Genomic DNA, 27,936 nt, shown 5'->3' on the forward strand with positions numbered 1-27,936 from the left:
GGCCACGACGGGGGCTGGCGCCGCTCCCGCCTGCCGCAGGGAGGCGGGGCTAGCGCGCAGCCAATGGGGCGGCGGGAGGAGGTGGGCTGGAGAAAAGCCCCCGGGGGGCGGGGCCGAGCCGAGCGGAGGAGGCGGGGGCGTGGCCTGCGGCGGGGGCTGGCGGGACGGCGAGCGGCGTCCTCGTGCTGGTCGCGCGGTGAGTGACGTGACGGGCCGGGACCGGGACCGGGGTCCGGGTCCCCCCCGCCCCAGGCCGCCTCACGGGGTGGTGTTGGGGGGGTCTCGCCCTTCCGTGAGGCGCCGGGGGCAGCCCCGGGCCTCGCGGGGCGCCGTGCGGAGCGGGCCCGTGCGGGAGCGGAGCCGCCGCGGGCCGGCGGGAGGGGGACGGGGACGTGTCGGTGGGGGAACGGTCCGGTTTGGCCCGGCGAGAGGTCGTGCGGCTTTGCTCGGGCGTGCGAGTGGCAACCGCGTGCAGCTCTGGTGGGCTTTGAGCCCACGGAGGTTGAGGACACAGGGACACCCGGTCATGAAGGACGCACGGACCCACGGTTATTAAGGACACACGGACACCTGGTTGTTAAGGAGGCACGGACACATGGTCACGCTCCAGGTTTGGTTTGCACGCTGGGAAGCTATGGAGGAGAGGCAAGCAGCGTGCAATGTACTTCTTCTTTTTGCATTCAGAGTGTCTTCTTGGTTTTAAAAACCTTCCGCTGGCTCTGGTCCAGGCAGTTTCCCCCTTTCCCTGCAGCTTTGAGACAAAAACCCGGCTCATTTGTTTGTTTTCCTCTTGAAAAGCTGGTGTCTGTGTAGGGGTCTAGTGAGGCCTGTTGCTTGCCTCCGCGGAGCTGCGGAGCTGGACGGTGTCGAAATACAACTGAATGCGAGGGAAAAACAAAATAGCAGTACGGGCTGAATAATTTCCCACCTTCAGTGCTGGATATTTTTCCTGGTTCTGTTTGGAAGTTTGTAAGGATAGCTAAGTTGGGGGGTGTTTGAGCGTGAAGTTACTGGGTGTATTGTATCGTGTTTGCAATAATTTGGGAGTTTGATTGGAAGGGGAGTGTAGTATAGTTTGGATCTCAGTGATTTCAGTTCTAAAGGGCAAGAATTAGGGGAAGTACCAGGTGGCTTTTTTGTTGCAGAATCTATGATTATTATTTTGGAGTAGATACAGAATAAAACTCGCAAACTTGGCAAAAGGCCAAGAGCATATTTCTATTAAAAAAAACCCGCCATGATCGTTATCTTATACAATGATCTGATGTAAAATCCTAGTGGAAGCAGATTGTGCCTCCTTGGTAGGGCTGGTGGACATGAACTTCAAATAGGAGATGTGGTGCCTGTGTCCCTTAGGCGAAGAGATAACTTGTTTCCTTGCTGCCTGTAGTATGTTTGTCAATTTGGCAGTCATGATGTGTTTTTTTTAAACAGTGAAAGCCTAGGTAGCTAAGTCCTAGTGATTCACCAAAATTTAGTTCTCAAATGCCTTAGGAGCACATGTCTTGTTAGGTACAACTGAAAATGTTACCCAGCTTTTTTATTATTATTATTTAGGGTTTATAACTTATAACGCTGGAAGCTAAAACATAACATTTCAGGTACAATCCACGATTGCTATCCTGTGAACAACCTCTTACCTGAGAAGCTGAGGTGCTTTTCAAACACTAGGATTCAAGCACTGGCAAGTCTTAGTTTCTCTGAAGTGAGGGAAGGTAGCTGGTAGAGATACGTACTGCAGAACTAAGACAAGCATCGCATCTAAGCCCTGTCTTTAACTGCTTGTCATCCTTCTATTTAATCTTTGTTCATAGCCCCCTTCTGCAGCTAAGTTTAGACCTAAGTTTAGGCTTGGGGCTCCACAGGAGTTCACAATCAAAGACCAATTTTTCCTGTTTGTGCGCAAATGCCAAGCTTCACAATGATTAATGGCATGGCATGCGGTGCAAGGGTGGATTAACTGTATTCACAAGTATCCATTAAATTAACTTTTACTCTGTTTGATCTTACACCCGCCTCTGCTTGAGCCTGAAGTAAATGAAGCTTTTGCATTATTTTTTCATGAATAAAAATGTGTGATCTTATAGGGTAAGTTAACATTCAATTTAATTGTTCCAGTTTATATAACTTATGATGTAATATCATCTGAGATTTTCTGTAAGATTTAAATTATACATTACTTTTTCCCCCTTTTCTTTAAAAAGAGGGTTACTGGAAATGACATATAAATGTTGCTGTTTAAATGCACATTGGCTTCATAACAGCACGGATGCCTTTGTGAAGCTGGCTGTGACTGCCCTTCTGCATGACACAAAATCAAAATGATGCTTTTTGTAATGAACACAAAGACGTTCAGAGCCAGCAAACCTTTTCTTCTTCCTCTGCCCCCCCCTTCCCACCCTCAAAAAAAAAAAAAAAGATTGAAAAGAATAAAGCTACCAGGAGTTGTAGCTTCCGATACAACTTTGTCCTGAGAGTTGAGAAACTTTGTGTAACTGTTTTCTAATGAGGTTTTGTTGCTTATTGGAAGTCCCAGGGAATTTTTTTTTTTCCTATCACATTTCTAAGCTAGAGCAGTTTTTTAACTAGGTTGAGAATTAGAATAATTTCTGTGGGGTGCAGTAAAGACTTGGGAATTAAATAAACCTTTCAAGTCATTTTCGCCTGTTTACTTTTTTGTTTTAAAGGTAGAGTCCCTGCCCCTTATTCTGACTTGCAGTGGCAGGAAGATAAGGAGGTCTGTTTTCTTTTCTTTTTTCTTTTTTTTTATATTTATTTTCTGATTAGGAAAGAGGTTTGGGAGGATTCTTTTCTTCCTTCCCCTTTTACATCGCAACTTCAAGCTCTGGAGAAGTGAGACACCCCACCCCCAAACAGAAGCTTCAGGCTTGAAAAGGGAAGGCATTGAAAATACTAATCTTTAACAGTCCTCTAGTACAAATGGATGAGAAGATCTCTGCTAAGTATCTTTAACCCTCTTCTATAGAAACGACCCTACCCCTCAGTTATCTCTGCCTAAGGCTCATTGCTTTGACCTCTGAAGTGCCTGGAAGGACAGAGCACCATATTCACACAGTGAGTTCTGAGTCAGGACCAGAAGGCTCTTCCTTTCGGTTATCTTGTTTTCCAGTCAGATGTTAGGTCAGAGAAGAGACGAAACTTTTTTTCTTTGAGCTAAAATAGAACATTTTTTTCCTTTCTTTTTTGGCTTCCATATTTGTGGTAAGGACCCTCTGCCCAAAAGGAAAATTTCATGTCTCTGCAGACCTCCAATCTCCCTACTTGACTGAAGGTCACCTTGAAGGTTAGCAGTCTGCATCAGGATTTTTTGAAGTTGAGCTGAAATATGCTGCCTATGTGAACTTCTCCAGAAATCTGCCAGGAGATCACTGGGAGTCTTGGCAAATGTTTTCTTAGGGAAGGATGAAAAAGACTTAATCTAGTCTGTGTTGCTTTTCTCTGGAAAATGCAGTCTTAGTTAAACTACTCCATCGTGTCTTGTTTCAATCTCATTTTCTGGAAAAGTTCCCAATCTCAAGTCCCAGGAGACTTGAGACCAATGATTTTTTCATTAACCTCTCATTCAGCTGAAAGCTGGAATCTGCTAATGCAGAGAGTAATGGAACTAGTTATCATAAACAAATTAAACTTCTGTTTTCCTTTATTACAAATCAACTTTCTAAAGTCTTTCATTCTCTGGTCCTGGAAATTGACCTTTCTGATTTAGAAGCCAATCTAGATGTGGAGGGCTATGATGAAATATCTCTTTTTTGACTCTTTCCTGGTCTGTTTACACAACGTTTGATGTCATCTTCCTAAATCAAGTTTCACAGCATGTCTTTTCTTCCCTCTGTCTCTCCAGTTAAGAGCTGCAAGAGTCCTATCCATTTCCAGTGGTACTTTAGCGACTCTGATTGCCAGCTAGAACAATTGATTATATGGAAGATATTTTTAGAATTTCTTTTCTTTATGCACTTTCACTTTGTAATATTAGAAAATCTTGCAGTTATTGTTGTGCCATGGATGTGAAGCTGTGAAGGTTGTTTATAATCTATTTTAAAAAGCTCTACCTGCATATAATCTGTTCACTGCAATATTTATCTAAATTAATATACCAGACCAATGTAGATTTAGATCGCACCCCAAATTATAAGTGATTCAGCATCTTCTACTCTCATAGGCTGCTCAGCACATCCTAACATCAAGCCTGAGAAGCTACGAGAAAACAGGAAAAGAATACAGCTATTCTGCAATGAAACTAAAGCGAATGAACCAAGCTCTCTTCTGAGACTTCATGAGAACTGCTTAATTTTAATAAAGCCTTCTTTTCCCACACATGCTCATTAGTTATTAAAGATTCAAATCTCATTTCTCTGATTAAGATACATGAGCTTGGAGTGTGCTCTTTGTGATATGTTTACCTGATCCTTTAGCCAACCTGGAGAAGAGAAGGCTTGACAATCTTGCTTTTTTTTTTTTCCTTTCTTTTTTTAAGTCTTTTTAAGTTTCTCTTGTTGGGGAAAGGGATATGTGTGTGAAAAGTTCACTTTGAAGCTTTTCTTCACTTTACAGATAATCTAATTGGACTTGGATTTGGATTATAAAGTACTTCTCAGGCCACCTTCGAGACGCAGTGCATTTCCTGCTCTTGCAAGCTAATGCTTGTTAGCCTGCCCACCAACCTGCTACTTTTAAACTTGGAAAAGCAGCTATTTGTAAGGTAGAACCCCATGGTATACGGCTTCTTCAGCCTCCTCATGGAGATGGTTGTCCCTGTGAGCCAACCTGCTGCTTGTCCAATTTCTTTCAAACGGGAAAATCCGAGCAGCTCTTTGTCATCCCAGCATGGGTTGGGTGCCTGGCCTCAGAGCAGTGTGCACCTCAGCAGCACCCTGCGGCTCCTGCCTAGGTTCCTCCATGGTGCCTCTGGACGCAGGCTGTGCTGAGCACCAGAGGGCTGATTAATCAGTTACCAGCTCAGTTGACTTCTCCTGCCCTGAAAGGCATTGTATGAAGGAGGTTTGACAAAGTCTTGTCACAGCTTGACTGCGTTTTCAAACTTGCATCCTCTGCTTGGGAACGAAAAATACTAACAAATGCACAGCAGACTCAAAGCGAACGTTCCCAGCAGGCAGGCGATCCCTCCTCATTCTCCTCCAGCCCTCAGGAAGCGACAGCAGTGGCTGCTGTCAGTGTAGTGCTCTGTGGGAGGGCAGCGAGATACCCTGTGTGTTTCCGATATGGTAAGACAACCCTTGTACATCAAAGTGATGAAGGAAGTAGAAGAGCAAGCTCCTGACCAACACACCCACCCTTGGAACATTATGGAAGTTAAATACAACTTATCACAGAATCACAGAATGGTTGAGGTTGGAAGGGACCTCTGGAGATCATCTAGTCCAGCCCCCCTGCTCAAGGTGTTATGGTGTTGGTCTGTTTTTCTCCATTGTCTCTTTTGCAGTCCACCAGTTTATCAGAGCTGTACACTCCTGGTCTAATGGGTTTAACAGCAGACTGAGTCATGAATTCTGGATTTTCTGCCAGGAAAGCTTTATACAAATCAAGTTAACATTGGCTTTGGTGCCCGTCATTAACTTGGGATAAGACTTTATCTCACAAGTATGTAATGAATCTTAATGTTTAAGGTGGTGCCTGGTGAGACTGAAAGTTGCCAGGGAAATGTGTTACAGGCAGTGTCAAACTGAAGCCTAGACAATTTAAATGAAAGGTAGTTGGGAGTTCTGCAGCTGCCCTCATGTTCCTGCTCCATGCTCGGTTGCACTTGTAAAGCCATTTCTGTGCTGCCCTTTTCTTGATGCAGGGCATAAACACAGAGTAGTGTCCTTAGCCATAAAATATCCCGTTAATTGCATAGTTGAGGCTAATACTCTTTATTCTGCCTGTTTTGGCTCTTAGGTGAGATTTAATAGTTTAAAAAAGCTTCAGGCAGTAGCATGACTTTCCTTAATTCTCTGAATTCCTTAAGTAAAACTCTTCAGTATATCTCAATCGTAGTATCTTGGGCACCACTTGCCAGTTGATTACTTTTCGTGCAACTCTTGCAGTTGATCTTGCTTGAAACCACTGTCCATACGATGAGGGTGTTTGTACTGCAGAGCACAGTACAGCTACACTTGTACTTTTTCTTTTTTCTTCCATGGCAATTGCTGACATCAGCTTCTGAACAATTTTTTTTTTTTGAACAAAAAAACCCCAAGCCCCAAACCCTTAACTGTAGCACTGAAAACAACATTTCTTCCTTATGGGGTAAATACTAGTTGAAACTAAACTTACTTCATTACAATATGCAAAACCAAACAAAACACCTTAATTTCTCCGACAGATTTGTAATGTATTTGAAAGTCATCTCTGTGAAACGCTTAATCTGTCTGAGGAGGTCAAGGAGTTCTGAAATCTCTTTGCATTTTTGCACCAATCTCATGAGGAAAACTCAGGAGTAACTTAAGATGGTTTGTGGAGTCTTATATGAGCATCCCAGTCCTTGTTCTTGTCCTAGGGTCAGGCCTAACACGGTTGGCTGATGCCTTCAGTGGGCTGCATGGGCCGATCAGTAAATATTTATCTTGGGTCTCATGATATCTTTGGCTGTAACAATAGGAATTGTCAATATTTTGTGAGAGATGGTTTTACCCAGAGTAGAATGAAGATGAAATCCCTGCTGCTTCCGGCCCTTATGCCTGTTCTGCACAGCTAAGAGAAGCTAAATATGAATAGTTCCCACTGGCCATATTGCAAGTAATGGATCTGGTTTGAAATAGGCTGAGGGTTGGGTAATAAACAGGCTTAAAGCAGAGAAAAGTGATCATAGTTAAATCTGAGCAGAAGTTAATTATTAGCCTTTGATATAGATAATGATAAGGGTTCTGCCTGTCAGCATTATCTGAAAGTTTAGAAACTTTGATCCGTCTCAGAATTGTAGCCTATTTTCAGGAGACTGCTCTCCTGGAGGCAGTAGATGGAAAACCTGCCTCTGGAATAGTAAGTACTCAGCTTTTTCAGCTGTGAATCTTTTCTGCTTGGGTTTAACAGCTCTGTGTCAGTCTAAATGTTTGAAAGCTAAATGAAAAAAGGCAGTGTTTAAGGCTTTTTCCCAAAGTGGATTATTGTCACTCAGAGCTAGTATCAAAAACTTGTTGATTGCTGTTTGTTCCAACTTTCCATGCCCTAGAGGTAGTCAGAAGAGTATCCTGAGCCCAAGACTGCTTGACTCTTCCAAAGGCAAGTTCCCTCCCAGAGAACAGCTTGATTTGATTGCCCTTTCCCTATTCTTGATATCTCAGGAGAAATTTTACCTTGCTGAGTTGCTGAAAAGTGGAGTGGGATTGTATTTTTGCATCTCGAGAAGTGGAAATACAGAGGTGTCCTGTTCTATGGACTAGGGCTACAAATGTGTTTTCCTAACTCTTATGAATGTTTGGATGTCTATCTGGAAGCTATTTGTATGTCATGTGTTCTATCTTTCTTCTGTTATCCTAGATCAGACAGTAAGAGTAGGAAAGTGCCTCTGGAGATGTATATTTTGGTTTTAACCATCTGCTGAAACAGATCGACATCTTGGGCTTAATTAAAAACACTGTAGAATGAATGTTGCTGATGGTGACATATATTCTACCTTGTATTTTGCTCAGAAACAGCTTCAGGCTTCTCAAAACAACAGGTGTTTTGACCAATGGAAGCACAAAAGAATTTGATTCTTGGCTCTGGTAGACGAAGCTTTTGTTTTGAGAGTCATAGTTAGATGGTAACGCAAAGTGAAATTCAAAGACATTCATTACACTTCTTTAAATAGGAAAGACTAAATATTTTTCTAAAAGTTTGTCTTGCGTAGGAATGACCTATTAGGTCTTTAGTGAAAAGCCTAAGTTTTTAAAAAGTGACCCTGACTCACCACAATAGAATTGGGAATCCCGGCGTATTTCCTTATGCGCTGACATCAACAACGTGGCTACTGCTGCAGTGTCTGGCACGGGCTGGAGCGTGACAGCTCCAGGGAAGGTGAAAGCTTGAGTGGCCGCTTTAAAATGACCGCTGCGTCTGCCCAAGCACCTGGGCGCACTTTTCAAGAGTAACCGTAGACAATCGACTACTTAAATATGAAAAGAGAGGGAGGAGAAATTTGAGTGAAATGCGCTTCTGGGATTGTTGTTTAAGGAAGCTTTCACAGGTGGTGGATGTTAATGTGCAATGAAGATGTTTCCCTGTTATGTAATGAGTGTGCGACAACACTGGAGATGGAAGAACGCATATGAATCGCTTAAATCAGTAGGTCTGCATATCATGTGTGTGGAATGGGTTCCTAAAATTTAATTAACAAGGACTTCTGGAGGGTGTTTTTTTACTTGTCTGAATTCTCAAAACATACCTGAAAAGCAACTGAAAATGTCTTTTTTCATTCACAAATGAATGTTGTCCCTTTCTGGGCTAAGTCCATGTATGATGGTTAAGAACAGGAAAAGCCTTACTGTATGTTTACTGGACATACTTCAGTTTCTGCACACTCCTGAACAGTAGGAGGATTCTGTTAGTTAACGCTGTGAATTTGGGGAGAGCAACTTCACATAGCTGTTTGATTTGAGGTGACCTGGGCAGTTCACCAAAGGAGGGAACATACAGGTGAAGATGATAGAGACCTTTAGGGCTGGGGTTAGTTTTCCCTCCATGAAGAAAGAATCTTTTGTATCCAGCAGGGAAAGCAGACAAACAGCCAGAGGAATGAGGAGCTAATTTTCCATGTGTCCAGGTTTGTTTCTGTGGCTAGGTTGTTGTTAGCTGCTGGTCTGTTTACTTAAAACTGGCCTGGGTACCACTGCACTGCAGTGCCTTAAGGCATTGCCTGAATTCACTGGAGGGAAGATTTTTTTTTTCTACTGTAGGATTCCCAGGATGAAATGTTCAAGAACGGGAACTTTTAATTTCAACTACTGAATCTGGATCCAGGTCCATAAATGATGGCCTTGCTCTCCAGAGCACACAGCAGCTCCTCATCATCTCTGCAAGCATTAATAGGTCTTTGACATGTACAGAATAACAAGCTATGTAGACAGGTGTTGTGCTTATGTGGTTATAGGGTGTTGGCTGCAAATTCTAACTGCATGTTCTCCTGAAGTGACGTTTGGAACAATGAAGGTGTTCACGAGGAGGTGAAGGGGCTCGGTGTTGATGGACCTTTGGCTCCCTTTTATGAGGCCTGTAATAAACTGATGCCACCCAACCTATTACCCTCTGCCTTAGTTTTATCTACATGGGACAGAGGTATTTATGGTCTGGCTAGGTAATATTTGTAATCTTGCAGCTGAATTTAAGGCCAGCTGATGCTCTTTTAGGGCATGTTGAGTCACATTGCATCTTTTACAGTTGAAGAAACTTTTGCTTGCTAACTTGGAAATGCACTTGCTGACTCCTAGTTTTATTTTGTGTCTCCTGAGATTATTTTGCAATCTTACAAACTTTAAGGCTAGAAGGCGCCATTTTATATAAATCTGGTCAAAGCTGTTTATACCCTTCATCAGTGGTGCATGTCCTTTTCACTTCAGCAGACCATGTGGTATGATATGGAGATGCTCTCCAGTCATGTGATGGGCTAACAGTCTATCAGATAATCAGCTTGCAGGTAGTATCTTGTCTCACATCCTAACATATCTACACAATCCCTCTGATCTTTATGGACTCTTCATATGGCCACTGAATGGTCACAAAACAGTAATGTAATTCCTAAACCTTTGGACAGAGACACCCTTTTGGTGTGACACAAGTTGGCTCTGTTTTATACATACCAATGCTGCAGGTGGTGTGAACCTGCAGGAATCTGGATGCTGAATTCTTGAGCATGATGGAAAATTTTGTGTGCAAAAGTTTTATAAAGGGAAAATTTGAATCTTAAAAAAAATAGTCAGTTGTAGGTAGGAGAAATCATGCTAGAAGTAGTCTTTGATGTGGACATATAAAATAAGTAGAGAAACAATGCAAACTTTTTCACTAGACCTGGGTTTTCTGAGGCAGCAGCAGTTGTCTATTGTGTCTTGCTGGATAAGGTTCCAAATACTGATTTTTAGATTAAAAATGTTTTAAAGAGTATCAGAAGGCTTTGGGCTCTGCCCCACTTCAGTTCCTCAGCGTAAGATGAAGCAGCAGGATGTTTCTGACTCTCTAGCCATGTGGATCACATCTCACTGGTCGCCATTCCTGTGCTCAGTTGCATAATGTCTCTGCAGAAACTACAGCCAAGGATAAGGAAGTATCTATTTATTCAAGAAGTTACATAATCTTGGAAAATATTGGTCACATGGCACTTCTCTTCTGTCTCCTGTTCCCTCCTGCTGTCCTGTTTCTCTCCGCTGGTGACAACAAGGGCTAGGCAACTTCCTCCAGCTGACAAGGGAGCGTTTGGCAGGGGCATTGAGCAGAAGGGTCCTGAGCGGTGATTTCTGACTGAACGCTGTGCAAGCTTTGCACAGTAAGAAGATTGTGCTCAACTATTCTGGCATCCAAATAAGGCCTGTTAAGTCGCTGTGATTTTAAGCCACTTGACCTTATCTGTGCTTAAATAGAGCACAATCCCTGGGAGGAATGGGAGGCCTTCTGGTTTCTGCTCCCTGGATGCTGAATACTGGATATTTTGTGAGATGGGGACATATTACTACATTACTGTTTCATACCCTTGATGATCTGAAGAAGAGAGATGAAGCTAGGATAAACTGGCCTGCCAGACTGCAGTCTCAGGATAATTGCTTCAAAAGTCTTTGACATGCACAGGGAGTGCTGAAGAGGTTCTTCTGTGGATGCCTCCTGGGAATTGCCTTTAATGGAAACTTGTTAGTACTAGCTCTGAATTTGTGCTGTTGTTGACTGTAAGGAGTTTTGGTGTCTAACATGCTTTCACAGGAGCCCTTTAGCCTAGCTGTTTTATAAAGAAATCATAATGTATCATTCTCTGTTAGTTTTGGGATCTCTGAGCCCATGCTCTTCTCTCCAGATGAGTATGTGAGACAGCTTTTATGTGGCGCCTTCTGTGCTTTGGGAGCTGCAGGAATCTGAATCTCTTCTCAGGTCTTGCATGTTCTGGGGGGCCTCAATTCTTCTGCTCTCCAGAAACTTCTGCTGCTCTTGGGTGTCAAAAGAGGGTGGCAACTGCTTCATCCACCTTGATGGGAAGCAGGGGAATAAACACTGCAGAGCACATTAAGGAACACAAAAGGACAGTGAAGGAAGAAATAAAGGAATGAGGACAGGGAGGGGAGAAACTGCACATGTACAAAAGGGAAAAAACTGCTTGCGAGGAGCTCATGATGAGCTTGAACTGAGCTTCTGATGGCAAATCATTCCTTCCAGGTGCAAAAGTCACAGTCTGGCCGCAGAGTTAGTCTGCTCTGGCTTTGTCACCTGATATGGCGCTTGCGCTTTCTTGATCTTTGTGTCCAATGAGAAGAGATGGCTGAAGGTGGGTGCTATTTTGTTAGAGCTGGAATAGGAACATGAAAGAGAGGGGAATGTTTTGTGGCACTGAGAAATGAACAGGCAACTTGTGAGATGTATGAAGAGCTTCTAATTTGTCTTTTAATTGTACCACGTTTGTCACTGTTAAACTTCACTGTGCACTAACGTGGCATCTCACCTTTTCTGAGTGGTGACTAAAATGCCTGTTGGAGTTTGTTAGCAGTGAAAAACAACTCGGAGTTGGCCTGTCTGTTGCTGGCCTTCTGCTTCTGGTCAGTGGGTGGGTGGCTGCAGGCCAAGTGAGCTATGCTTTGTTCCCTGAACCACGCTTTTGATTTGCTCAGTTTGTAATAGTCCCTTTGCGTGGGGTTGTCAAAGAAAGCTAAGAGTGGCACGTGTTCAGAGCCTTTGAAAGTCCTGGCCTTAGCAATTGTCCCACTGGAGACTTTGAGTTAATTTGGGAATACTCAGGTTGAAAGCACTTGTGGTTTTTGGGATGTTAGTTGGGCAGTGCTGGAGTACTAGAGTACTTCAGTTCACATTGTTTCTAATACCTGTTTCTCCAGAACTTGTTCCCTGTTTCCTGCCTGGCTGTCCTTTGTGTGGATAAGAGCCATGCATGCATGCACAACCATCACCAACCATCTTCAGCCTGACAGCTTTCCACATCAGTCTGTCATCCAGAAATAGCTCCCTTGAACCAACCTGTTGTGACAGATGTGTACTCAGCACTGTCTGCAAAACCAGCACCTGTATACAAGGCAAGTGCCAGGTCATGTTTTGCAAGCCTGTATCCTGTGGTGCTCCACGGGAGCTGCCAAAATCAATTCCAGTGTCTTTCCTAATATCATGACCTTCCTATGGATTTGGATTTGTCCCAGTGCCTGGGCTGCATCATTTTTGCATTTGCATGAAGATGGTGCGGTCGGATGTACCCACTGCTGTATTCTGAGCCCCAAAGCCTATTGCGCACCTTCAAAAACATTTTAATTTTTAGCATGGTATATGTGGCAGTGAGAAGCAGCCTGCTGCTACTGCTGTGGTGGAGAGATGCCTTTATTGTCCCGTGTCTGTACCCTGGGGAGCGTGTGCAGGTGGTGACCCTGAGATGTGGCATGGATCCTTCTCTAACACTGCAGTTCTTCTGTCAAACAAAAACTTAATCTTCACTAGTCTGTATGGGAAGGTGTCCTTGATTCCCTTTTAAGTGGAGGGAGTTCTTGCTGTTTCCTGAGCTGGTTTATGGTCATGTTCCCCCCTGCCACTGCTGGCCTAGATTTTAGGAGAAAAAGACACAAAACAAGGAGTGATGCCTTTGATTCTGTTGCATCTTGCTAAAGGTGGACGTGATCGTTGTGGAGTAAACGTTCCTGCTCTAATGGTGTGAGGTTCGAGAGCTGGCCAGCAGAAGCGGAGGAGACGTTGTAGCTTGATCGAGTTTGGACCCTTTGTGAAATAGTGGAGGATCACTCCTGGATCTAGATGTGTGCATTCCAGGTGCTTCAACCTGCTCGGGAAATGCCAGACTTCTCTAGTAGAAGCCGGTTACAGCCAGGAAAACGTTGTCAGCAATTTGTCAGTTCTGCCATGCTGCTCAGGAACATGCCGCTTCATTTACTGCTTTTTCATCTCCTGTAATTTCAGTATGGCTGAGCAAAAAGGTTGTCTGGAGGGGAGTCCATTCGCTGCTCAGCCTGCCTAACTCACCATAATTTTCTCCACCTGTGTGCATCTCTTGCCAGCATTTCTCAGTCTTTCCTCTGATCGTGTCAGTCTTACAGTCACAAAGGTTTTTTGCTATGCAGGATTGTTTTTTGCTGCCTTCCACTTGAGTGGGCCTGTTGGTAAAGAAATTGGCTGGAACGATGCTCTGCTTCATAAAGCTCAGCGCATTGTCCTGTAAAGAACAGTCTGTCCTTAGTTAATTTTTTTTTTCTTGTTCAAAGATTTTGAGATTTCCGGAGGAGTCTGCATAAACTGGAAGATTAGGAATGACCTTCCCCTTCTGGGGAAGCAGATCAAGCAGGGTCTCTAACAGAAGGTGACCAGACAAGTTTGCTATGAAAATAAACTCCATGAAAGGGACGTGATTGTAACCATGTTAAGAGGAAGAGCTCCAGCTCCTCCTCCAGTAACAGGGATCATGCAAAGTGAATACAGCCAGTTTCACCTAAACTGTATAGTTGAGTATTGCCTTGATTCAACACAAAGGGCAGGATGTAAAGTGTTGGACCAGGGCTGATACCTCATCAGCTTCTTTAAGCTCAATTTTAATTAAAATAAAAAGTTGACTAATGTATAAAACTGCTCTGAGCTGCCTAATAATGTTGTGCAACTCCAGGAAGTCTGTGTGAGCCAGCGCTTCAACTGGAATCCATAGTCTGAAATTGGAGTCTTTTTTTTTCTTCTTTTTTTTTTTTTTTTGCTATGTCCAGGAGTGTAATGCCACAGTTACATGAGGAGGGTGCAGCTTCTGTTTCTTGGGGCCAGAACAGCTCTACAGTGAGAGGAACAAACACGTATTAGTACGAATGTGGAATGTGGGAAAGAAAAATAAGCACTTGAAAAGAAAAACGAGCAAAGAGGTGCAGCCAGAAGCTCTGAAGGATAAAGGTTTGCAGCTCAGTAGAAGTGTGGGAAAACAAAGCCAACAAAATGACTGCGTTTGGCAGGGTTCCCTTGTGATTTTTGCGAAGACCCACTGTCTCCCCCAGAAGTTCCCCCAGGCACGGAAGAAGAGGCATGTACTCACAAAGCACAATTCTCGGCCCCAGCCTTGTGATCTAGCTGCTCTGTGGAGGACCTGAACTGACTTTGGGCGTAACCATCCACCCCCAAACCTCCGGTATGGTGGTAGAAGGCACTCTCTCTCCATATCCTGCGTCTAACCAATGGGTTTGTCAGGGTAGCCCTAAGAAAAGGTTTAACTCAACATGGGCTAATATTGTTAGTCTTGGGCATGATTAATTAGCAAAAGAACATTTTGAGCTGCCATGTTCTCTGCTCTCAACTTCGCAACCCATGGCTGTGCTGTAACAGTGCCAGCCTGGGATCCTTGTTGGAGGTGATGATAGAGGATCCGGTTTTCCTGCATGGCTTCCCCCCCTCACTGAGATCTAACAGCCCTATAGCTTATTTTTAAAATTCTGTTCTTCCATTTGTATTGTGCATGAGAGCTGTTGAAGAGCTGGTCTCCACGTGCTACTAGCTTGACTCTGTCTCCCCGCTAACGTTCTTGTTGAGCGCTCCCATCCTCTGCGTGTCATATTCTGCCCAAACATCTTCCCCTTCTGAAGCCGAACACAGCAGCGTGTTGCCTGTATCCCTGCTCGGCTCTTCTTCTGCCCTTCATTCTTCACTCCTGGCACTGCACCTTCTGGAATCTCCAGCTGGACATGCTCCAGAGCACCTATCTTCTTCCTTTAAAAAGTTTCTGAAACCTGTCTGTGTAAATAGCTTGGCTGTGTATCTTGTGCTTACAGGCAGAGGAAGGGAACTGTGACCTCTGCCACTTCTGCTTGACTCCACTGATATGTGTTGATGTGAGTTGCAAGCTTCTCTCGTCGTGAGGAAAATCCAGGAAGCCCAAATTAATGCTGACTGACAACTTATCCTTCAAACTGTATCAGGGTTCCGCTCCCGAGCTATTCCCTTGTCTTTCTCGCTTCTTATCTGAACTCCTGCTAGTGTGTCAAGCTTTTAGGAAGCCTTGAACTTCAGGGAGAGGCTTATGGTTGGGACTCTGAGGTGGTGATGCAGCCAAGCCCCACCTTTCTGGTATGACCTTACAAACATAGCCTAAGTTCTTAATATAGCACTAGGAGTTCCTTCTTCAGGAGCTGCGCAAGGGAAAAACAGAGGGGTGCAATTAGGAGCTGTGTAGGTCAAACACAGCCGGGTGGTGAGTGTGGACACAGCGCCGTCCCTCCTCTTGTGCCCAAGCTCCAGTCTGGGATTGCTGAAGCTCGGAGGGGAGGATTGGCTTTGGAGACCAACGACGTATATCTGTAAAGCTCATTATATTGCATCATTGAAGAACGATTGCTCGCTCTTGGTGTCTTTAGAGTATGCCTATACAGCGTGACACAGTAGGGCTCTGGCTAGCATTGCTAGATACTCTTGCAGTAGGAACAAGTAGAATATGCCTGTCCCTCACCCGCGCCTTTAAGTAGCTCTGAAGCTAAGACTAGGAGCCTGGAATTGTAGCAGCAGCTCCACAGATTTGGAAAGGAAGCGGTTAAAGCTACCAAGGTTGCCAGGAAATTGAATAAACTAGAAGCAGCGCTTAAATCTCATGATGACTAGCTCAGACTATTCAGTACAGACCACAGTTAGAGCCAGTGAACAGTGCTGCAGTGTCTGCAGGCTCCCTTCTTCCCCTCCCACCTCCATTTACAGCACTTTTTAGAAAGGGATTGGGCTTGAGACCACAAGCTCAGAGCCAGTGTAACACACACAGGCTGCCAGCTGGACTGCTGTAAGTAGAGCACTGATAACTTTTGGTTGCCTTTTTTCCGTTACTCATGTGTTTTGTACGTAGCATTCCTCTGTGTCATGCAAGCCTGAGACGGACGTGATGTGCAAGCAAGAAATCTTTGTCTTTCAAACTTGCTGCTTTTAATTTTTCCCTCTTGCATTTCTCTCAGGAGCTTTCCTTTTAATTCCCTGTAAATCTTACACCTGGATATTTTGCGATCCTTATTCAGGAGAAGACAGGGACTCCCGGATCGTGTTCTTGCTAGCAAAAACCTTGGTGGAGAGACTCTAGATAAGCCGCCCAGCCGGGCTGAGACAGAAGTCCGGAGGCTTCTGCGCGGGAGGCAGCCCTGTCGGCATGGCCGGCGTGCCTGCTGCCGCTGCAGCGAGCGTTGTGTCTCCTGAGCAAACAACTAGTACACGGGAAACCGGAGAGGTGCTTTGCAGGGCTCTGGCTCTTTGGGGCAGAGGCAGTGGAATTGGTTTCCTTGCTCACTTTTCAGCCCTTGGCATGCGAAAGAGTATAAGCGCGGTTTTGAAGGGAAGAGGGCTGGGTTTTCGCTGCTCTAACAGGCATTCATTTCGGGCTCCCTTGTTAATCCTGTTAAACCTCCGATTTGGAAGGTGGGTTCGTTCCTTTGGAACACGGCTCTAAGGAAGCTGTGTTCGCGTACCAGCTTTCGGACCGAGCTGAATTGTGAAGGACTTTCTGGCAGCCTGGCAGATCCTTCCCATAGTCTGTCCTGCGTTTCTGCGTTAGAAGGTGTATCTCGCTGGGTGTCCGAAAGGCCGTTTCCTGCAGAAAAGTGGAACTCTGTGATTTAAATTGTGAAGTGGCAGGAAACTGGGCTGTTTCCAGAACAGAGCCAGAACAGTTTGGGAAACTACTGTAGACGTATATAAGAGCAATCGTCTTATGGCTGAGACCTGCTTGGGAAAACTGCTTGTGTAGGGTATGTCACCGCATCCAGCTCCGTTCCCCATGGCTTCTGCTGTGCGCTGACATAGGGTGGCTGTATTTCCTCCCCTTTTCTGTGCCCTGGAGTTGCTAACGTTGCTTCCCTGCACGCGTGAGACGTGGCGGCGCTGGTGAAATGCTGACTGAGGGCGAAAGCAAGCTCTGATGCCGAACCTGAGCTAACAGTTTGCTGCTGTCAGATCCTGCTCCTGGCTCTGCATTTCCATGATCCCCCTGAACCAGGCCAGCTTGCTGAACTGCCGAGGCGGTGTTGCAGAGGAGAGATAGGAACCTGCATCTGTGCAGATCCCGCCTAGGTGCTGAGATCAGCCCTGCTCCCAGGTGATAGCTTAAAATAAGAGAAATTCCATGTGTATGCTCTGATCCTTGCTGTTTTCCTTAAGAATTTGAGGGGTTGTAAAATGGAGCCTGTGGGTCTTCTGACTTGGGATGACAGCAGAGAACGGGGAAGAAACGAGCCCTGGAGACAGAATTTCTTCATTCCTCCGTCCCGTCCCACCCTGCTTGTTTCCGTAGGCGGTAGGTTACCATAGAGCGCAAAAAATCCTTGATGTGTGTCCCTGGTAGCAGTGCGGCAGCGAGGCAGGTGCACCACGAGGTCTGTGAACTTCCATGTGTGGGAACATGTCAAAGTACCTGAGGCTGCTGCAGCCACTGTCTGTTCCGAATCCCCTGCCCAAGGCTTCCTCAGGAATCCACTGCAGAGTCCCTCTCTCTCATCGTGCAAACACATGGAGCAGGCCGCAGTCAAGAGATCAAGTCACCCATTCAGACAAAAATACCTGCTGCTGCAGTGCTGGGTTTGTACAAGACCAAACCTAGTTAGAGGATTTGCTATAAATAGAAACTTGCGTGTTTTTTTCTCTCCAGATATAGAGCGAGACTGGTTAAGAACAGAGCCCTTTGCTTCATGGTGAACACAGTGCCGTGACAGTCAGCTTGTCTCTTAGAGTCAGCAAAAGCAAACCAGAGATTTGCAGGTTTGAAATGTTACATATCCATTGATCTGCTGGTGCTGCTGCCCTAGATGTTGTCTTCTTACCCCAAGACACAGGTAGGGAGGGAGCTGCTAAGTTGTAACTCGGAGACTAATTGTAGTGGGGTGTTTCACTGGAAACGCTCTATTTTTGAACAAAAATGTATCCACGTGTTGGTTACCTTCAGTAAGACGCAAGACAGCTGAAATGTCTCAGTCTAGGTTATTTCCTCATATGTTACTTAATACCCCCTCCCTTTCAAGGTATTATAAAACGTCTTTCAATGTTATGAAACTGTAGTAGGGGGCTGGATTTGGGGCTGGAGCACTAGTACAGCGGGCTGGAAAGGAGCTACGTGGGTGAGCCTCAAGCGTAGCCTGCCTACACACCCTGCTTGTCCCCGTGCAGCCACTGGGGAGAACTTGAGATTTGCTATGAATGTTATCTGCGCAGAGCTAACACCGAAAATACCTGAGCTGCAAACTGCTGCTATAGTTTTTAGCAGCTGACTTGAGTGCATGCAGCTGCTTCCTCGCGTTATTCATTTCAGTGTCTGCAAAGAATGTGAATCCTTTCTCCTGCATTCTTCCCCAGCACCGACTTTGTTTACTTCGTATCTCTTCCAAATCTTTAACTTTTCTCATTGCTCTTTGTAGTTTAATTTCAGAGCCTTTTGAGATCACCTCCTGTCACTAATGCTCTGCTAGGACACACTGACAGTCGTGTTCTGGGCCACCTGCGATTCTGCACAGCTCTGTCATAACGTCACTGTTGCAAACTGAACCAGTTCCAGCACTGCATGTTTGCTGCTTCAGTTTTTTTCAGAAAAAACCTGCTGTTTCAGTTTTTCACTTCTGATTTCTGGTCTAAATGTGTTCATACCTATCTGTTCAAATACAAAATTGTCTTTTAGTTTAAAAAGCTCTTTTCTCCCCTTTACAAACTCTCCTGAGGATTTATGCAAATATGTCTTGTCTCACTTTTATTTTAATAGGCTAAAGTGTCTGCTCTCTTCCTTGCAAGAACACTGTCTTCCTTACTTGTTCTGGTTTCATTTGATTGTACTTGAGCACTGGATTAGACCCGTAGGGTACGCAATATTCCAGATGAGGTTTAGTACAGCAGCGTCGGTACTTACTTATCTTTAGTGGTATCTCACCTGGTCTATCCTACGGTTGCCTTTGCCTGGCTCTGCCACGCTGATGCATACTATCATTCCAGAATTGACTGGTATTCCCAGGCTTTCTTCTTTCCTGTTGCTGTTCCCACCTGGTGATCTTCCATTTCACACCAGAAATTCTCGCTGGTCCCATCCCAAGTTGTACTGGGGTAAGAAGAGTGCAGAAGCCATGACCACATCTAACCACTAGGCGTATTTTTGTTTTTAATGTTGTGTGTCCAGACATATCTGATTTGCAGTAACTAGATTAAGGGTTTAGACCTGCAGCTTTCTGAGTGTTTCTCTTATTGTGCGTAACGTGATTAGAGGAGAGATGTGACAATGTAAAGCTTGTGGAAATGAGATTGGATTGCCTGTGGCTGTTGCAGACCTTTGCCTGGTAATAGCTCTTGTACCATCTAACATGATTTCTTTGTTAAACATGTTCCCAATAAAATGCATGACTGTCAATTAAGAGAAATATTGTAATCTGATCCTTTTGTATATGCAATTTAAAATGGGGCTTGAGCTATTTTTGCCTCTTGGATGACTGTGATTGAGAAGAAATTTGTTTTTTTTTTCCCCTCTTACAGATAAGAATTGTTCCTTTATGCTGAGCACTTGTCCCTGTGCGCTAGTGGGAACATTTAGGGTGTTGCAGCAATATGATAACGTAAAGCTTAGAGGGAAACACCTCCTTTAAATTCGCTTGCTCACTTTGCTGTGTTCTGTGTAGTCGGATGCTCATCCGTGGGCAGTAGTTCTCAGACAGTATCTTGGTGGCATAGAGTGTTCTCTCTTGTAGTAGCAGTAGAGAAACCATCTTCTCTTTAGAAAGTGCTTCCTATAATTTTTTTTTCTCCTTGTTTTTCCAGGGTTCCACTTTTCTACGTGCCTTTTTGAATATCTCTGAAGTAAAGATGTCTCTTGATCACCATATGATGAACAGCTCCATGTTGGCAACCTCACATCCTCCTGAACATCACCACTCTACAGCAGCCCCAGGACATGGTCATGAAACTGGGATGATGATGATGGTAAGTGAAGTCAGCATTAACCAGAGCTTTTCCTTGTCTATGGTTCAGAGCAACCTGTCATCTTGAAGACAGTACTCTTCAGAATCGGAAATCGAACTTAGCTTTGGAAGGCATGTATTGATCTCGTTAAAACCCATCACTGTGGCTCTTCCAATGTCAAAGAGTGTCACAGGGCAATATGCAACATGAAATATGTTCCAGAGTGAGGAGTCTTATGGCAAAATGGTCTTCCCATGTAAAAACCTTCCTAGCAGCCTGCCTGGCATCTGTGCTCTAGCAAGCTGAATGCAGACATGCAAAGTGAGCATTTCTGGAAGGCTTTTACGAGCCACTTGCCATGGTAGTTACTCAGCATTCATTTAAGCTACAGAATGAGAGGAGCTGGAATTTTCCTGCAAGAAGAGGAGATGGCTGGATTTCTCTTGTGCTGTTAGCAAAAGCCTTAACTGGCGCTGAGAGGAACGCGCACTGTAATGGATGGATTGTGCTGACCTGCAGGCAAGCAATCTCTGTGCCTTCCTCCTCCTGAACTTAATTAGTACACATTGCGGTTGGGGAGCAAAGTGCTACCAGGCTCTTTGCCACGATGGCATTCAGGGTGTGTTGGTCTTGCGTCCTGCTGTTCTAGCCGACTTTGATTTAAACAAGTTCAGACTTGTGCTCACTGGCACCACTGAAGCTTTGTAAAGATGCTGACCAGAGTTTCCATGGATCCAACTATAGGATCTGTGTCATTGTGCATAGGCAGTTCTAGGAATGACTTTTTCAGGTTTTTCTCCCTTTTCTAAATACTTTGGAGAGAGTTTCAGATTATTAAGACATAACTCTTTATGTTTAAACTTTGAAGGGAGGAAGGGAGTGTGTGTTTCAATTTAAAATGAGAATGTACTCAGGAGTATATTTTGCAAAACTTCAGTTAAATTTGCCTGCCAGGCACATGCCCCCCCCAAAAGGAAGCAAAATGTAATGCTTTACTTTCATTGCAAGCAGTATCAAGGTAGGAGAGGAGAGGATTAGAGCACCCTTCCCCTTTGTGAACATGGCCCAGTGCAGAGCCCAGTGGTGCTGTTGGAACTTGCAGCCCACTATTTTCACTGGTGGTGCCTCTAGAAGAGTTTCAAGAGCTCCTCGTGAAGGTCTTCATGTAATCTAACTGTTAAGTATTGACGTTCTCTGATCTGTTCCTTTCCATATAAATGCCCTTTCTTTACAAATGCCGAGTGATTTGGTCTTCAGGGGGATAATTACAGGACCCTGCCTTACCCTGCAATTGAAAGCTGTGATAAAGTGCACAAGATTTTGAATTAACATTGCACGGATAAATGTCAGGGAAGAAAGGGAAAAAGTGCAGTATGTCAGATAATAGACTGGACACATCTTAATGTATGTCTAACCCCCATTCCTCGCTTGCATCAAGTAACAACCCCTGTTTCAGCTGTAGTTAATGGAACTAGATGATAGTTTTGGGGGTCTTTGTCGCTAGACCTTTGGTTTGTGGGGTCTTTGTTTTAAATGTAAAGATATTCATTAAAGAAATGGATCTTCTCTCTAAAAGCTGTTTTATAGTCACTTCTACATTGGGGCTAATGAATGTCTGCTGATTCTTATGGATGCTGAAATGAATCGTAACTCTGATTTTCAGCAAAAAAATCCTAATTAAACAATCAGAGAAGTTCAAACAGAAGTTCCTCTAGCTTACTGAGTACTTTACATGTAAAGACATTGTAAGTAACTGTGCTGAAGACATACTAAACAACTGCAATGTATTTACCTGGATGGGAAGATTATATGAACTCCAGCTTGCCTGAGATCCTTGATGTCTCTCCTTCCCACAGCATTCACTGGGCAGGTCCAGGACCCCTTACTGTCACCCAGGTAAAGCTCTGGTCCTGCAAAAATACTTAGTTGTTGTATTCAGGACTCTCCTTTTCCCCCAGAATATTAGGAAATTCTGGAAGGAGACGGTAGCCTGCTGGCACAGTACAGGACAGGGCCAGAGGATTCAGCTATACCAACCTATGTCTGCATGAGCTCATATGAGGTTAAGGGGAGAGAAGAAAGTGCTCCAGTACCCCAGCCCACGAGCAGCCATGGGGTGGCAGGGATGAGATCCACAGAGACATCCCTGACTACTTCTGGTGCTGGGTAGAAAAGGAGCTCGAAAGCAAGGAGAAGGCACTTCTCCATAGCAGGTACTTGCTTTGAAGGAAAATGCCTTCTGCCCAGGGGCACTGCCTAAAAGAGCTGCCCACTAGTACTGGAAATTGGAGCATCCTGAGCCATGCCTAGCTTGTGTCTGTTACACTAGGTTTGCTGAAGAGTTTCTTTGAGTCTAGCTGGTGACCAACTGAAACAATCTTACTTTAAATTCTTGTCATAATACAACAGCCTTTTCTAAATCTTGTCAGCTCCACCTGAGAATGAGCTGTTGAGGCTCGTCTTGATGTTCTTTGTCTTGGCAGGCAATGACTTTCCACTTCAGCTATGAGAATGTGCCACTGCTGTTTTCCGGACTTACAATCAATACTCCTGGAGGTTAGTATAACTATCTTGTCCAATCCAAACAAAAGGCTTGCAGATGATGAACACTGCTGGAACTACCCTGCTCTATAAGGCTATTTATGGCACAAATATCCAGGCGCAGTGTGGTTAACCTGTTTTTACATGGGATCTGTGGAGTGAAAGAAAAGGGAAGATGTTCATGTAGTTCCAGAGTTTGACTGGTCTTATTAGCAAAAACGATTGTTGGTTTCACTTCATGGACTCGATTCCAATTTGACTAAGTGTTAAATTCACATTTACATCTGTATAAGTGTGCATATAGTGCCTAGCTATAGCCCGTGCAGTGCGACATAGTTGTTGAATCACAAGGTGCCTCTTCCGACATGTTTTGAAGCAAATGTCTCATGTTGCACAGATTCAATAACTTTTCCTCTTTTGTCAGAAATGGCTGGTGCCTTTGTGGCTGTCTTCTTCCTAGCCATGTTTTATGAAGGCCTAAAGATTGCCCGAGAGTGTCTGCTCCGTAAATCCCAGGTCAGCATTCGCTACAACTCTATGCCAGTGCCAGGTCCAAATGGCACCATCTTGATGGAGACGCATAAAACTGTTGGGTAAGAATTTCCCTTTCTTCTAAGACAAGTCTCTTCAGCAGCTGTGAAGGGCAAAAAGTGGGACAGAAAAAACTTTACTGCAGACAGTATAACTCTCTGCAAAGTTTATTAACTCCAGACAGGGGCATTACTTGACCCTGGAGGATTCTAATGTCTGTGCTTGAATCACTTGGCTACGCTTTAGGATGGGGAAGAAAAGGGGGAAAGCAGCAAAATGTTAAATGAGCTCACTTTTTCTGGAGGGGTAAAGAACACATTTGGGGAGTTCCTGGGAAGAGAATTTGGGTGGGGTATCCAGCAACGCTGACAGAAAATGCCAAGGATCCTTCTGTGACCAGCTAGTCAAAGCCTCTGCTTGCAAAACAAGTCACCCTGCTTGTTGAACAGGGGTGAGATAACCTTGCAGAAATCTTTTCCTCAGGTAAACAGTTTTGTCCTCCCAGTGAGCACCGTATTTCCTTTGTTTTAATCAGCTTTGTCGAGAAAACCATAGTTTTAAGTGACAAATGCATGCAAAAGGCTATGCAGGCACCTTCAGCCTTCCTTATCCCCTCATATTTCATGCCCACCTTGGCATCCCATCAGCTTATGGGCTAAGTTTTCTCTGCATTTCCCCTTCTGTGCCTCCTGCACACTGACTGTTCTCTGTTTTTTGTGTTCTCAGACAGCAGATGCTGAGCTTTCCTCACCTCCTGCAGACAGTACTGCACATCATCCAAGTCGTGGTCAGTTACTTCCTTATGCTGATCTTCATGACGTACAACGGCTACCTCTGCATAGCTGTAGCAGCAGGGGCAGGGATGGGTTATTTCTTCTTCAGCTGGAAAAAGGCAGTTGTTGTGGATATCACTGAGCACTGCCATTAATACTGGATGCTGCCCAGGAGCCTCTCCACCTCTGCTCTCTTGAAATGCAGCCGTCATGAGGACTGGATCATTCCTAAGCTGAAAGAGAAACAATATAATCAATCCAAGTTCACCACAAGTTCCTAGCTGAGTTGTAGGGATGTGAGGAGCTGGGGTATGCTGCTCCCTCAGGCTGCAGGCTGGCGGCCGGGCTGACTCTTGAGGATCCCGTGGTAGCCATTCTTGGCTAGGATTTGCTTTATTCTTAGATTATGCCGTGATTGAAATTAGTTGGCTGACAGAAATGTAGAGATTATTCCTTTTTTTTTTTTAACATTTTATTTTTAAATTGTAAATCCTTATCTGTGAGGGTTTTATGAACAGTAGGTAAAGATCAAAGTTGCCAATGGAGCCTACGTGTGCAAATGGCTATTTTACTTTTTTTTAATGTGTACGTAATGCCAGGGGAGGAGATCTCCCTGGCGTTGTGGCTTTTGGGGCCAATGGCACCTTCTAATTCAGTTCTGGGAACAGAGTTCCACAAGATGCAGCTGCTGGGGAAGACTTGGTGCTGCACATGAGACAGGCTCGGGTCTGTCCTGGCAAGTGAGCATCCTGACATGAGTATGTGAGCCCCGTACTTCTGGGAACCTGGAGAGTCTGTCCTCCAAGCCCATCAGAGTATGGTGAGTGTTGTTAGGCTTCTGATGTATCCAGCAGCATTATTCAGCTTTAAGTGCTAACATTTCAGCATGGCTGCTTTCACTTCCTGATCATGGAAATGTGCTGAGTAGGAGCAGGACAGTGACTCCGTATTCATAGGGCAAAAAAGATTTTAAGTAAACCATTGAATCCACATTGACTTCATGTTAAATTGCACCTGGATGGATCTAGAGCTAGGCTTTCAGTTTACTAAAACTCATTCTGTGAAAGAGGCAGGACCTAAATAATAATTTTGTGCCTCTAGAGGTTAAGTTGTCTGAAGAGGGCATTCCTTGATTGAGATGAAGGAAATAAGACAACCATGTTCCTGTGAAGGGGAGATTTGGGGAAGAGAAGAAAGCAGCCTTCAATCTGCTCTTCTCAGGTGAAATTTGGAGCAGTGTGGGCTGATTTAAAAAAATAATCATGACCCAAGTGATTCCTCTTTGTTTTAATAATCACGCTGTGACCTTGCTAGCTTGTAGGCGCAAGAGTTGTCAGTGCCAGGGGCGGAAAGGTATAGTAGCTCAGTAGGAAAACTTCCCATTCAGGGCTATGAGCTCTGCAGATTTAACAGGCAAAAAAGGATAGCTTCCAGGATGGGTGTTGCCCAGAAAACACTTTGGGTTTACTAGGGAACAGTTTTGGTTTGGCACTTCGTTATTAAACTGCTTCCTGTTGTAGGGAATGCTGTGCTGTTAGAGCGTGGTGCAAAGCTGGAGCCTTCCCTCTGCCCAAGATGCCTTCTTCATGACTGTAAATGGCTGAAGGGCAAGACGGTGGGATTTTCAGAAGGCCACTGAAAAATAGGCATCACTTTTGGACTGAGACTGATGACTGGGATGCGCCCTGTAGACAGGGAATCCTTCTGAAAGGAAAGTATCCGGGCACCTACAGTAGCAGTTTTTGCTCTGAAGACGCTACTAGTGGCACTGTTAGCAGCCGTGTAAGGAAGGTGACCCTTGCGAAGGGGAGTTATGTTTCGTTAGCCTGTAAGCTTTAAAGGGCAAGGCTTATCCCTGGGTGTGTGGGTTCTTCAATGAGCTGGTGCTACTACTCTTACTAAGCCCCTTCTCAACGTACCACCCTCTTTGAAAAGCAATAGGAAATCTGTTATTGCCACTGCCAGGCCTCTTGCCAGGATCTTGTATTGCACCACCTAAGGTCAACCTTCCTGTAGATGATGCCAGGCGTTTATTTGGACATCTTGTTTTCTTTCGGCAGTGCAAATGCAGGAAAAAAAAAGGAGATGAATTAAAATCAAGTTCCGGTTTCTAAAGAGCTTATTTCTGTAGCAAATCCACATTTGAATGAAAGTAGCACGGCTACTTTCATGGAAAGATTCTGGCCGCCTCCTGACAAAAGAGATAGGAAAAGCTCTTCCCCAGTCTGGTCTTCAAAGGGAGTCTGTAACACTACAGAAAGACCTATGTAGTAGACTGGAGTCTGCAACAGACTGCAGAAGGACATCTCTAGACTGATGGCCTCTCTCTACATCTGTCACAAAGGTAAAAATCCTCCGTGCTCTCTAAACAATCATGTTTCGTTGCGGGAGAGGAAAATGGGGCCCTTCCAGTCCCTGTGTGAGAGCTGGGAGGAAATCTCAACGCTTGTTAGAGAAACCAGAAGCAGTTAACTGCTGAAGTTGCTTTTTTAAGTTTTGAAAGCTTTACACTGCGGAGACTTAATCTCTGAAGGAGTTTGGAGCTGATATGTGCTCTGACTGGTTTCTCTTGAACAAACTGGAGTTGTTACCATTATAGGGATGTCTGATTACAGGGTACAGTCACTAGTGGCTTCGTACGCTGACACTAATAACTTCATATACCTCTAGACTTGCTAGATCTTCCTCTACAGTAAAACTTGTGCTTGGCCTGATCTTCCTGCTGCCGCTGAAGCTTTTTAGCCATCTTTGCTTTTGTATTCAAGTGACCAGACTTACCTCCGTGTCAGAGACGGACGACTTAGGGATTATGCAATAGTGGCTCTTCCAATATAAATTGAGTTCATCCATTAGCTTTTCTGCCTCATTCTAGATGCAGCATCTAGTCCTTCCAAATTGTTTTTACTGATGAGGATGAGCACCTCAGCCTTCAAAGGGTTCATCCCCTTCTCACACTCATACGGAAGAGGGCACACAACTTGCTTGCGGAGTGCAGAGAGGGAAGTGACACTGACTTAGCAGTGGTCACTTAGGGAGCAGGAGACTGAGCAGAAGACTCCAAAGTTCCTAGCCTGTGCCCCAACAACTTACAGCAGCTTGTAAGAATGATCATTTGAATATCAGGCAGTTCCAGAGTTAGAAATAGGAGTCCAGGCTGGGGTCTGGGGAGAAGGGCCCAAGGGAAGGTCTGAGAAGATGGTTGAGGAGAGAAGATGGCATTCTTAAAGAATAAGCTCTCTGCAATAGGGACTGTGTTTCTTCACAGTTGTCTGTAGCTGTGCTCCCTTGGCACGCGGTGGAGGAGGGCTGTGTCCTCTGCACTTCTGAGCTTGCTGAAATAGCGAGGTACAACGGAAAAAGGGATGTCTCTGGTCCCTGTCTCCCTACGAGCTTTGGCCATGCTTTCTTTGTTAATTGTTGACAATCCAGAGAAGCCACCTACCTCCCTGTGTCACAGCCTCCCTCTGGTTCACCGCGTGCCGCAGGCTGCTGTGTTCTTGGCCCAGGTTGCTGTTCACTTTGCCAGGCTCTGAGCAAAACTTGGCCTCCCTGATGATAACTTCTACTGACTCCTTTTGCTGCAGTCCCAGCCTTTCTGCTGGCTGTGTTTGAGGTTGTCCTGATGTTAACACTAGACTTGCATTAAGCAGTGCTTGGAGGGAGGTGAGGACTCTAACGATTACTAGACTTGAGGAAATTAATTCACGTGTCGACACCTATGTAGCAAGCTTAGAATGTGATGTCCTGTGTCTGTCTTCTCTGACTGTGCCTCCGGATTATCATCTTGGAAGAAGTGCACAAAATACCCCAGCTGTGCTCATCGGCTGGCTTTTGTTTTTTTTCCCCCGAGTGCCTTTTCAGTTGATCTGAAGCCAGTCCCAACAGATCCAGCAGGACATATAGTTTTGTTTACAGTGGACTGTCACTTTTGTTTTTACTCTTGCTCTTTGTGGAGGTAACTTGTCTAATGTTACTGTGAATATCAAGAATCCCCTGTAAATAATTAGCCAATAAAATAGATTGCATTTTA

At 44.7% G+C, this 27,936-nt stretch overlaps 1 protein-coding gene across 3 annotated transcripts; it reads left to right on the forward strand.

The window, feature by feature from the left end:
- The first annotated feature begins 168 nt into the window (after nucleotides 1-168).
- On the forward strand, nucleotides 169-27,936 carry SLC31A1 (solute carrier family 31 member 1). Of its 3 annotated transcripts, none has more exons than XM_067308921.1 (5): nucleotides 169-196; nucleotides 19,921-20,082; nucleotides 22,545-22,617; nucleotides 23,027-23,195; nucleotides 23,860-27,936. In XM_067308921.1, exons 2-5 carry the CDS (start codon nucleotides 19,966-19,968, stop codon nucleotides 24,059-24,061), a joined length of 561 nt encoding a protein of 186 aa, XP_067165022.1. In that variant the 5' UTR covers nucleotides 169-196; nucleotides 19,921-19,965; the 3' UTR covers nucleotides 24,062-27,936. The 3 variants fall into 3 exon arrangements, with proteins under 3 accessions (XP_067165022.1, XP_013808446.1, XP_067165021.1); XM_013952992.2 differs by lacking the exon at nucleotides 169-196 and adding an exon at nucleotides 6,957-6,999; XM_067308920.1 differs by lacking the exon at nucleotides 169-196 and adding an exon at nucleotides 17,852-17,963.

The sequence above is a fragment of the Apteryx mantelli genome, chromosome 21, assembly GCF_036417845.1.
Source record: "Apteryx mantelli isolate bAptMan1 chromosome 21, bAptMan1.hap1, whole genome shotgun sequence".
Lineage (NCBI taxonomy): Eukaryota > Metazoa > Chordata > Aves > Apterygiformes > Apterygidae > Apteryx > Apteryx mantelli.